This window comes from Acomys minous (assembly GCF_964271855.1).
Source record: "Acomys minous genome assembly, chromosome: 10".
Taxonomy (NCBI): Eukaryota; Metazoa; Chordata; class Mammalia; order Rodentia; family Muridae; genus Acomys; species Acomys minous.
In genome coordinates this window covers 97,523,445-97,535,821 of record NC_140491.1, presented here as the reverse complement: position 1 = coordinate 97,535,821, position 12,377 = coordinate 97,523,445, and the positions used below count along the sequence as shown (strand labels likewise).

Genomic DNA, 12,377 nt, shown 5'->3' with positions numbered 1-12,377 from the left:
AAACAGAGAAGTAGAAGCCCGAAGGGCAGGAGGAGTGGGGCCCCAGTCCTGAGCCTTGCTGCCAAGAGGAGAGGGCAGCCTGGAACACACAGAAGGGCTGATTTAACTTGTAGAGGAGATTTATTTTGCATTTTGCTCAAAATTTGATAGGCTTTTGGCAAGTGTATGAAACAGTCATAGATTTGGCAGTCTTCTGCTAGCAGATTTGAAACGTTCAATCCGTAAGAACTGCTGCATCGTTAGGTTATGCAAAACAGGGTGCAATTTTGTAAATATGCCATCTTGTACTGATTTGACATTTGTTCTATTATCCCAGAATATGCCAAAGGGAGAGAGACCTTCAGATTTAAGCCAAACCTTAACTTGTTTGTGGAGTGCTGATAAAATGTTGACTGCTGTGTGATCTTTAAAGCAGCCAGTGTTGCTTGTGAGGCCTGAGGTAGAGCCCCCTGCCTGGGGTTGATGGGAGCTCTTTCCTTGGCAACTCATGGGTACAGTTGTTAGATAGATGTAAATAAGAAAAACATCTTATTTAGTGGGTTGGATTCAGTTTTTCTTAAATGTTTTCCATGCCCTCTGCCTGGTATTAATGATAATTCTCCAAGTGGCACCCTTTATTATTATTCATGCAGCATTGACTACAGGAGAATCCATAAGAGTGAGCCAGTAAGCTCAAGGCATAGTTTACTGAGTTGCTAAGCTGTTGTCCTTCAGACCCAGTGGCTGTTTGCCCCTCTACAGGAGTCTGTGGGTGGTAATGAGTAGTCTGGTTGTGATGTCAAAGGACTATAGGATATCTTGGTCAGGAGCATTGGCTTTGGACTTCAGTCTACGTCCTTACTTCTAGAAGTTTGAGCTTGAGGAGGTCACGTTCCTTCTCTGAACCTCAATTTCCTCCTCTGAAAAAAAAAATAGGAGTAACAAGATATGCTTCCCAGGGCCACAGAAGTGGTTATAGGCGACCCCTAACACCTGCCATGAAGTAAGCTTCGAAACCATGACAGCTGCCACCGTCCTTATCTTCAGGGGGCAAATTGTCCTTCTGGTTTGTGAACAGCACAAAGAGTAGCTTGGAAATTGTTGCACCTCCTGTTTCTCACAGCATTTCCCTCCTCTTTATCAGCTCCTTCCTTTATTTCAAAAAAATACAAAGATTTATTTGTTGGAAGGTAGCTGAGGAACCAGCATGATCCAACAAGCAGCTACAGATGGTTCTTCTTGGGGATTGAAGGAAAAGCTCCTCACGGAGATGCTGTGGAATCGGCAGTGCCACTGGACCAATCCTCTCCACTTCTCTCTGCCAGACTGTTGCTGGCAGCAGGGCTCTCCGGAAGTTTCTAGCCTCAGGAGAGTGCCAACTGCACCACCATTGCATCCATGCCCGTTTATCACTCTGAGCTTCCTTTTTAGTCATTGGTGATAGACTATTCGGCTTGTAACTTAGTCATCCATTTCCTTTTTTATTTCTGTTTCCCCATGGATAGGCAACAGGGGATCATCCAATTTGGGTGGGTTAAAATAGCACAACTAATATCTTCTCTGCCATTAATCATATACTGGAGTGATGCATGCATTTCCGACACTGGCTTTGCGTGTTTTCTCCACAGCTCGAAGTGTGCCATGTAGCGGGCAATAGAGTCTTACTAGAGAAGCCAGGAAGCACAGTCCAGTAGGGACCCGCTCGCCAGTGGCTCCCGAGGCAAAGTGACATCGTTTTATTTGAGGGTGAAGGCTTGTTTTCTGCACTGAAAGCCCCCAAGAGCGTCTGCTCCTAGCACCTGCCTGTCTCTCTCATCAAAAGGTCCCTCTGGAAGCTTCTCCCAATGCGCAGAGAAACGTGCGCCGAAGTGGCACACTTATCTTGCAACTGCAGGGGAAGCTTTTGTTTTATTTTTCCCTTGCTGCATTAAAGTATTTGTCTTTCTTTCTTTGTAGTGTAATATTGTTAATGTAAAACAATTTGCATCGTGACACTTTTATCACAGTTTTCGTCTTTTTCTCAGTATGTTGCATTTCTCACCATGTCTAGTTCATCACAGCTACAGTGTGTACATCACAACATTTATCTTAGGCTCAGGGTTTTACTTGTTTATAAAAATTGTCTTCTTTCAGCCTGTATTCACTCCATTTAAGAAGAAAAAAAAAAAAAGGCAGCCAGAAACTGTTTTGGTCCAAACTCCAGTAGTTATCACATTCCTTGCTAACTGTCCTGTGTATTTATATGTCTCCTAACTATTACTCTGTGTTTCAATGACATTTCTCCATCTCGTGGCACTGGGAGGTTGTTGGAGCAGCTTCTCTGTTCACGTTGCCAAGCAAGGCAAGCCCACTGGGGCTGCTGGAGGTGAGGCAAGATGACACGGTTGTATATCTGGGTCAGGTCTGGGTGTTGAAGTTGATTGTTATCTGTGGGAGAAGGGTGGAATTGAACTTGTTCAGAAACACAGTGGTGGCAGGAAGTCAGCACAGGCTGAGTACATGACGGGCAGGGGAGACTACTATGAGGGGTCCCTAAGGGGCTCTGGCTCAGCAGCTCAGAGTGAGTCCTGGGTCCCCTAAGCTACCCTTCCTGCATCCAGCTTTGTCAAGTGGATAACAATGCCTTTGAGGAAGGTTGGATTTGATAGTCTCTTCTGACAGGGTAGAGAACTAACTGCTCAGCGTTTTGTGCTATCACCTGCCATTGGGGAAAGACACCCCACACAGCTTATACGTTTGTTCAGACCAACTTCTAATTATTTCATTATGAGAAAGAATTGTGACTCAGAAACCAGAATGCCCACTATTACGTACTTCCAGTTCCAGGACAGTTAACATTTTATTTTGCATGGTTCCTTTGCTGGAGGACAGTCATAAGCCTGTTGGAACTTTAGAAGAGATGACAAGGGAACAGAAAGTAGTTTTACCCAGACTTGGTGCAACATGGACACTTCCTAGAGCTGGAATGTGGTGTCCGTTACTTGCTTATAAATCTGTCTCTTCACATATAGAACAGGGTTGCATAGGCCTGCCTCACACAGGTGTGGGAACTTGGCTCACTTTCATGGCTCCTTCAAGATGGTTACTTAGCACAGTGACAGGCACAGAGGAAATGCTCAAGGAATGGTAGCTAGGATTACAACAGCCATGGTACAGCACTTGGAAGTGGACACAATGACTTACTAAATTGCAGAATAAGAATATTTTATTGTCTACTCCATTCCCACTTAATTCTGGAAAAGCAGGATCAATTATAGTAGATGTCAGTGCTGAATAATTTCATTTACTCATTTAGTTGATACATATTTAGTTTTGGATTAGGTGGTAATGATAAAAAAATATATAAGCAAGTCACCTTGTGGACCTCACTATTTAGTTCGATGCAAATTAATGTGAATCATAAATATATAGAACATCCCATCAAATCAAAAGTTTCTCTAAAATTAAATAAAAACAACGTTTAATGAGCTGCAATGTTTATTTGAAAAGTTTATGAATACTTTGGGTCAGAAATTGAATATGATCAGGTTGAGTAGGAACTAGTCTGCCTAACAGGATGGACACTGACTTTTAGCTAACCAGTTCAGGGTGATCCTAGGGGTCTTAGTGGCTGAATTTTGTAGACTTTTTTTTTTTAATCACTTTCCAGAAACATAGAGTCACAAAAACTTTCAGTCAGCACCAATAATTTATTTTAAGCAATGCTTCTACCATGTCCCTGGACTCCTAAGTGGAAGTAGTCTTATTCCCATTTTTGCAGAAATCATGACTCAGAGTGCAGCACGTGTGTCTCCAGCTGCAAAGCACAGTAGTATTGACACTGAGGAATGGACTTCAATATTTAACAGGAGCCCCCATACCTTTCTGGCCAGACCACTAGGACTCCCAGCAAAAACATTAAGTGTGCACTAGCTCTGTAGATGGAGATGTCACTAAATGCAGACCTTGCCTCATGAAGAGCTATTGGCTGCTGTTGAGTCTGTGGAAACGTCACTGCCTCATCCTCATCCAGTCCATGCAAGGACAAGCAAGGCTGACTTCCTGCTTCCCAGTCTCTATCTGGCATTTTTCCTTCATCTCAACCTTGTGACTAGTCCTAAATTTAAATCATCTGACCTATGCTCTCAAAGGTTTTATTTTCCTTCATCCAGGACCTCTGACCCTTATTTTAGAAGCCCCAAGATGACTCAGGGCACAAAGTAGACCTTTTAACCCTTTATCCTGTCCCCCTGGCTCGCTTGGGAATAACATTTAATAGCAGCGTTTCCCCCAATATTCAAAATGAGGAAGTGTCATTCACTGATTTTTCCGAGGCCACCCTTGATCTTTTTCACCCTTTCCCCTCCCATATGTTACATTTGCTTAGGTTGTAAACATCTGTTTCCAGAGAGGTAGTGCTTGCTTTTCATTCAAAACCTTGCAATGTGGACCAAAGTTCACATGACATATTGCAGAGTATGTTTAGTTGCAAATGCTATGTACAGGCTCTTTGAAATGTAGCATGTATGGCACCATGTGACACATGGTTGCTATGGTAATACACTTTTTGGCTGAACTACAGCAGAAGCCCATGGAACATACATTGCTAATATGAGACTGTGCCCTGTGCTAATGCATAGGATGCAGGCAATCTGTGATCTGGGACTCTAGGGGTTGTGTATGCAGCCGAGGGGACAGGTGCCCTCATCCTACACGTGCAGGGAAGATGTGGCATTCTTCCTTCCCAGTCCTGTCTCTCAGGCACAGGGCATGCTGTGCGTTCTGTCATGCATGGAGACAGCATTTGCTTGAATATCGGTTTGCTATATTTTGTATCAAAGGGGGCCCCAGCTGAAAACATTTTATTTTGTAAACTGAAGTGAAAAATCAGTTATGGCAGATCCTTTTTTGAATAATGACATTCTTTTTCCCAATTTCAGAATTCAACAGTCATGAGCAGAGCTGAAAATTTTAAACAAGTTGAGTACCTCCTTATTCATGGAACAGCAGATGGTGAGTTTCAGTTAATTAGACTTTTTAGTATCACAGACAGGTTTGCAATTTCACTACTGACAAAACAAAAGCATGAGGGGCAAGACTGTTACATTTACTTCAATAAAACAGTGTTGCTTTCCACAACTCACTTGTCTTGGGCTCAATGGGATGCTGAGTCCTAGAACTGCAGTCACTTTCTTCTGGTGCCTTCCCCTGGGTATCTGAAAACTCCAGAGGCTATTAGCTACTTGTTTATGGCTGTTTGTTCACTTTCTTTCCCACAGATAATGTTCACTTTCAGCAGTCAGCTCAGATCTCCAAAGCCCTGGTGGATGCTGGCGTGGATTTCCAAGCAATGGTATAATAAGATTTTGTTCAGGGGGAACATAGTATCTGGTGGGTCTAGTTTCCTCCTTGGGGGTTATTTTTTCCCAAGGAAGTCTCTGAAGATAGGAACAGAGGAGAGGGCTCTTATCATTCCAGTGTGGAGTTGGAGATGTGATATCCTTGAGTCATACTCAGAGTAAATATTAGACAGTTTGAGGTTGAGAAACACAGTATTACATATCCTGGGAGTGTCAAAACACCATTCTTCTATTCATGTGATGGTTCAGTCTCTCCATGTTTTGATTTGAAAGTAATCACTTATTCCACAAATGTGTGGCAGAGCAATTCTAAAGTGAAACCAGCATGATAATAGCTGAAATGTAAAATCCATTCTGTTACTATGATTACTAGTCATCCTAACAACAGTGGGGTATTAATAATCAGCATGCTCCCTTATCTTTTGTTGAACAACTGCAGGCAACAAGCAATTAGGCTTTTTTTTTATAAAGTCAGAAATGGCTGGGGCTGGTTTTGCCTGTACAGAGGATGTTTTGGGGTATTTAGTCTAACTTGTCTTCTACATTAGAAAATTTCAGATTAAAAAGAAAAATATACATACGTCCTTACACATGTCTTACACTAATAACAATACAATAGTGTAAAGCACAGCCTTCTTATCTGTTTTGCCTCCCTTTTGGAAGATCGGTTCCAATAGTGCCCTGTCTAGAAGTGGGTTTTCTATTATGTGCTGAGAAAACCTGTCATGTCTTTGGGCCAGATTCTCAGAAGAGGTTGAGGTTTATCTATTTCATGGTTTAAAGCAAAGTCAGATAATACTTGAGGCATGATTTTAAAATTAACTTATGTCTCAGTAATATGTATTTGCCTGGCAGTGCCTCCTTGAGTCATTTAGTAAGGTATGAGTTCATGTGTGTTTGCCTCAAGCCGTAGACTTCTACATAAATGTCAGACACACACAGTTTTACATTCTCATTATAAAATTTAACTGTTGGTAAATAATACATTTGGCTTTTGACTTCACTTATGTTACATGCATAAAACTTTAACATTTAAATTGATTTCTCTAGCCATTTAGAGGCTTATATTAGGAAATTGCTTTAAAATCTATTTGTTTTAATGTACACTGAAGCATACAGAAATTTGACGGTTGCTAGCACCTATTAAAATAGTATGCCTGCTGGTATAAACTTTTCTATTCACAGTGTGCTTTTAAGTGATCTTTGAGTCACCCCTGAAAGTTGATTTGGGTATTTTTAATTAGATATACCGAAGTTTAAAGTCATAGGCAGTAAATCCAAACGCACAGTGGATTTTCTCAGGACCCAAACAAGAGGAGCAGGGATGTCTTCAGGACTGAACATGTCTTGAAAAGCTCTGGGGAAGAACTAGCTACCCTCTCTGATCGCACTTCAGTTTATAAACTCTTCCCGTTTTACACCATGCAAGAACTCATTTGAAATTTTTTTTTCTTTAAAGACAGCTGGCCTCCTAATTCTGACCTCTTTCTCTCTCCAGTGGTACACGGACGAAGACCACGGGATCGCTAGCAGCACAGCTCACCAGCACATCTATACCCACATGAGCCACTTCCTCCAACAGTGCCTCACCTCACATTAGCACTGCAAAGCTAGCCACAGTTTATTTGAAAACACGTTTGTTCTCATTATCTCAAAACTGCACTGTTAAGATGACGATCTTAATAATGCTACGTCGAGACATTCCAGGCTGCGTTCCAGTTCCATACCTGCAGTCCTAACTAAGGACGCTTGTCTTCACAACAGATTATTACCTTACAGCAATTTGGATTTCCCCCTCTGTTTTGTTTATCATTTAAAATCATTTCCACATCAGCTGCTGAAACAACAAATATAAATTATTTTTGCAAGAGCTCTGCATAGATTTACTAAGCAGAATTTCTTTTTTTTTTTTTTTCCTTACTAGACTTGTCCAAATCTTGTTTTTCAATTGAGGGGGGTGACAAAATGTGGACAATGGTGTCATTAGGGCAGCAACAACAGGGAACAGAGATTTCAGATCATGGCTAGAAAGGCAGGTCCAAGCATACCAACCCACCCAGGCTACTGTCAGCTCGCCTCGAGAAGAGCTGTTCGCTGCCAGGCTGGCACAGTTTTCTGAGAAAGACTATTCAAACAGTCTCAGGAAATCATATATGCAAAGCACTGACTTCTAAGTAAAACCACAGCAGTTGAATAGACTCCAAAGAAACGCAAGGGAAACTGCCAGCAATGCAAGGCCCCCAGGTGCCAGTTATGGCTATAGGTGCTACAAAAACACAGCAAGGGTGGTGGGAAAGCACTGTAAATGTGCTTTAAAAAATTACTGATGTTTCCTAGTGAAAAGAGGCAGCTTGGAACAAACCGACTTGCCCTGTTGAAAGTTGAAAATATTTGTGTCACAAATTTTAACATGAAGGAATACTTGTGTCAATTTTTCTTACTTCACTTCTTTTAGCATGTTAATTAAAATATTTTAACTTCATTGACTTTTGAATGGAAAATGAGTGAGAATGTTGTGTGTTATTATTTCTGTCTTACACAGTGGAATTTCTCGTGGTCATTTAGTAACTATGCTTCCATTTTACAGAGGTAATGGGTTACATCTTGAATCAAACTTAAACCGCACTGACATATGGACACATTTGTTCAAAGGTTCTTGTTTAACTTGTTAGAAATCCAAGACTGTCTTGTAAACATGGAAAGAGTTCAGCTTTTAAAAAACTTAGATACATAAAACTGTTTAATGTTAAATAATTCATAAGAGTTTATCTAATACCCATGACATTTCTATTCTCATACTTAACACATAGCTTTTGAGAAATCAATTAATAATAATTTGGTCATTTGTGAACTATGGAAGATATAATAATCTAAAGAAGAGTATGGGTTCAGAGCATGGGAATGAATACTATCAGCAAAGTAATTTTGGTATACATGTCCCTCAAGGGTATTGTGGGTTTTGTTTTGTTTTGTTTTTGTCTCTGGTCTCTTTTTTGGGAAGGGAGTTGATAAAACAGAAAGCATGTATTTCAAATACTGAATTTGATGTTTGGACAACTTAGAAAATATGATTTTTTCAATTATTTGTAACAGCTGCATTTTAAAAACAGACTTAAAACACTTAAAACATTTAAATGAAGTTTTAGACCATTTGAGAGACAAAATTATCACAGACAGGTGAGGTACAGCAGAAACTCCAAACGTGACAGAAAGGGAAACCATCTATTGATTTAAAAATGTGACTAGAGACTCATGAAAACAATGGACAGAGGCTCTGAAATCAGCTTTGATGCTATTTCCAGGGCATGCCATGGATTCATTTCACTTCAGCTAACTCTCACGTCCTACTTTTCCATCGAAAGCATAGCTGGTACGTAACCTGTAGGTGTTTGGCTATAATCCTATTTTTGAACACAGCCGGTCACCATGTGTAGCAGCACCAATCTGCAAAGTTCTAGATCAAGGAACAGAGGTAACTCATGCTCCTGACAGCAGGAAAACATCAAATCAAATTAAATAAAAAGTATACTTTGTGAATTTGTTAATCTAAACCCCATTATATAATAACTGGGATTTATGTTAGTAATTCTTATGTGAAATATTGTATAACATTTATATAATACCAAAACCATGTTTTTTTGTTTTGTTTTGTTTCTTTCATTTCTAAATATGTTATTTCTGGAGCCTGAAGTAATAAAAAATATCATAGTACGTATTTTTCAGGCAATAGGGGTTTTAAATGGTGATAATGTGAATAAATTCAGTTTTTATTTGAGTCTTACAGGACAAGTTTTACTGCTAAGTAAGAGTTGTAAATTAGATGAACAACCTGATACTTAAATTATAGGTAAACTTAAGAGTAAGTCAGAGACACACAGGAGGTAGCAATGTACTGCGGTCCATAGACATGCCTCTTAGAGGCTAATACAGCCTTTGGAAGCAGGTGGAGCACAAACCTCCTTTCTCAGAACCCAGAACCCAGTGAGGGCACATGCGCCAAAGAAGCAAGAAATGGTGACTCTCACTCAGAGTATTACCAGTTCCACCTCTTGGCACTTACTGCTTTTGCTCTTAGTTGTAGTGAGAATTCTGATTTATAAGAGTACTAGATTTGTACAATATTTAAGATTCAATAAATTCTAAGTGAAGAAACATACCAAAACACAAGCATGTTTTTTTCCCTAAAATAAGATAATTTTGTTGTGCCAACTTTATGACAGTTATTTCAGCAGTATTTTCACATACATCCTGAGTGACCTGAAGCATACATCCAGGATGTTTTGGGGGATACAGATGGCTGAGAATGAAACACAAATGGGGGTTATAAAGCATAACATCACAGGCTACCCCATAAGAAGATCTCAGAGCCTGGATTAATAAGACCACCGTGAAGCTCAGTAGTAGCTAATCATCTCTTTGCATGTCATATATCTCTGACCATGTTAAAATGTAAACCCAAACAAATAAGAATAGAATATTTTTTACTGTTATTTAAACAGTTCTATCTTTCTTTTTTATTATCATTTAATTAATTTATTCAGATTACAACACAATTGTTATCCCATCACTTATATCATCTCATTCCTCCCTCCCTCCCGCTTTCACCCTATTCCCCTCCCCTAGGCCTAAGACCAAGGAGGACCTCCTCCCCCACTATATGGTCATAGGCTATCAAGTCTTACTTGGTAGCCTGGTTATTCTTTCTTTGAGTGCCACTAGGCCTCCCCACCAAGGGGAGGTGGTCAAATACGGGGCACCAGAGTTCATGTCAGAGTCGGTCCCTGCTCTCCATATAACTGTGGAGAATGTCCTGTCCATTGGGTAGATCAGAGTAGGGGTTCAATGTTTACTACTTTAACTTTCAATGCATATAGACCAGTGGGTCTCAACCTTCTTAATGCTGCATTCCTTTAGTGCAAGTCCTCTTGTTGTGGTGACTCCCAACAATAAAGTTATTTTCATTGCTACTTCACAACTGTAATTTTGCTACTGTTATGAATCATAATATACATATCCATGTTTTCCAGTAGTCTTAGATGACCCTTGCAAAAGGGTCACAAGACACCCCCACCAAAGGGGTTGTGACCCACAGGTTGAGAACCACTGTTATAGACTATAAATGTCAACAAATTTAATAGAAGTTTATATTCTATGCAGCCTTTTCCAATCAATTCTCCAAGCTTGTGAAATTACTTAAAAAGCATCCATCATAATAGTAGGATTATGTGACCATTCAACAAATAAAGTCCTTGTTCATATCTCTCTGTATCTACAGGGCATTGGGTCTAGAGTCTCCTGTTGATACAGAAAGGGAAGCTTGTCTTCCTCTGTACTTCAAGTAACCTCCAGATTATTATAATGTGCAGTACAGTGTAGATGCTGTATTGAAGGAGATGATTATAAGAGGAAAAGTAAACACATGATGAATGCAGACATAGTTCTTTCAGAGATACTTTTGGTCAGGCACTGTTTGAATGCTCACATGCAATGAGACATAAATTTAGGGGCACTGGGGCACACGAAGGCACTCCTTTAAGTTTTTTTTTTTTTTTTTATATTTTATTTTTTTTTATTTTTATTTTTTTTACATAATATCAATTTTTATTTTTTTATTTTTATTTTTTTTTATTAATTTATTCTTATTACATCTCAATGGTTATCCCATCCCTTGTATCCTCCCATTCTTCCCTCCCTCCCATTTTCCCCTTATTCCCCTCCCCTATGACAGTTCCTGAGGGGGATTACCTCCCCCTCTATATGATCAAAGTTGCTTCTATACAAAAGCATAATTTTGCGAATTGTGATCAACCAAATGGAATTCACTGGTTAACTGTTGGTCCATTGTCAATCACAGAGAAAGGAGTGATGGAGCAAGTATAGTACTACACTGAGAAGAAATAGTACTCAATCTGATCCTAGTTCTAAGAACCAAAGTACATGCCCTGTTAGAGATGAGCAGAATCTTTTCTCACCTCCTGTTAGAGACAGTGCCCTTCTGCTGAAGTCAGACCCACAGGGCAGATAACCAGCAGTTGTGACAAACATAGTATCATTTAAGGAACATTTTCCAGCTTCTTCCAATTCAAGTCCACTGGACTTAAAAAAAAAAAAGTGTAAATAGGAAGGATAGCAGGCTACCAAGAAGAGACTTGATACCCTATGAGCATATATAGGGGGAAGAGGTTCCCCCTCATACACAGTCATAGGGGAGGGGAGTAAGGGGAAAATGGGAGGGAGGGAGGAATGGGAGGATACAAGGGATGGGATAACAATTGAGATGTAATATGAATAAATTAATAAAATGTATTTTAAAAAGTGTAAATAAAACTCCTACCTCAGAACTGTTGCATGGCTGAGATTTACACATAAGCGATACCCAGCATCTTCCTTTTCTTTTTCTTTCTCTCTAGCCATAGAACTTTGCTATTTTCCCTTCCTTGGTGACTGCATACTTTGCATAGATTCTTGCCGTAGACCTTCCTGTCCTCAAGTGCCAGATCCATGTAGAGTCCAGTATGCATTGCTAGTGTTCTAAAAGTCTCTTTTGTATCCTTTACTGTTCTTTTTTGGCGGGGTCGGGGGTGGGGATAATTTTTGCTGTTGTTGTTGTTTTTGTGTGTTTATTGTTTTTCAAGACAGGGGTTCTCTGTGTAGCCTTGGCTGTCTTAGACTCACTTTGTAGACCAGGCTGGCCTTGAACCCACAGCAATCCATTTGCCTCCACCTCCTGAATGCTGGGATTAAAGGTGTGCACCAATGCACCCTCATGCAGTTCTTAACAAACTGAGCAAGAGCATTTGCTGGAACTGATTTACTGATGCTTCTGAAACAGCTGTTGCTGTTTGGATAGGTATCAGAGCACAGAATCCCATCCTATAGAGTTAACAGGGAGGGATAAGACACCGCCGCTACCATCAAGGGGCTTAGAAACGAGTGAAAGAAGCCAATAACTCCACACACAGAAAGAAGTGGACCTAGATATAACTTCAGTCCACAATAAGAAGAAATGAGGCTAATGGAACTGACGAGAAGCAGAAAATGTAAATATATCCACTAAGG

At 40.1% G+C, this 12,377-nt stretch overlaps 1 protein-coding gene across 1 annotated transcript in view; it reads left to right on the top strand.

Moving 5' to 3' along the window:
- Window positions 1–7,804, top strand: part of DPP4 (dipeptidyl peptidase 4) — an 81,649-nt gene extending 73,845 nt beyond the window's left edge. Inside the window, exons 24-26 of the mRNA XM_084800053.1 lie at window positions 4,899–4,971; window positions 5,238–5,311; window positions 6,817–7,804. Of these exons, the coding sequence (XP_084656179.1) occupies window positions 4,899–4,971; window positions 5,238–5,311; window positions 6,817–6,918 (249 nt within the window). The 3' untranslated portion in view covers window positions 6,919–7,804. The remainder of the gene's footprint in view (window positions 1–4,898; window positions 4,972–5,237; window positions 5,312–6,816) is intronic.
- The last annotated feature ends 4,573 nt before the right edge of the window (window positions 7,805–12,377 follow it).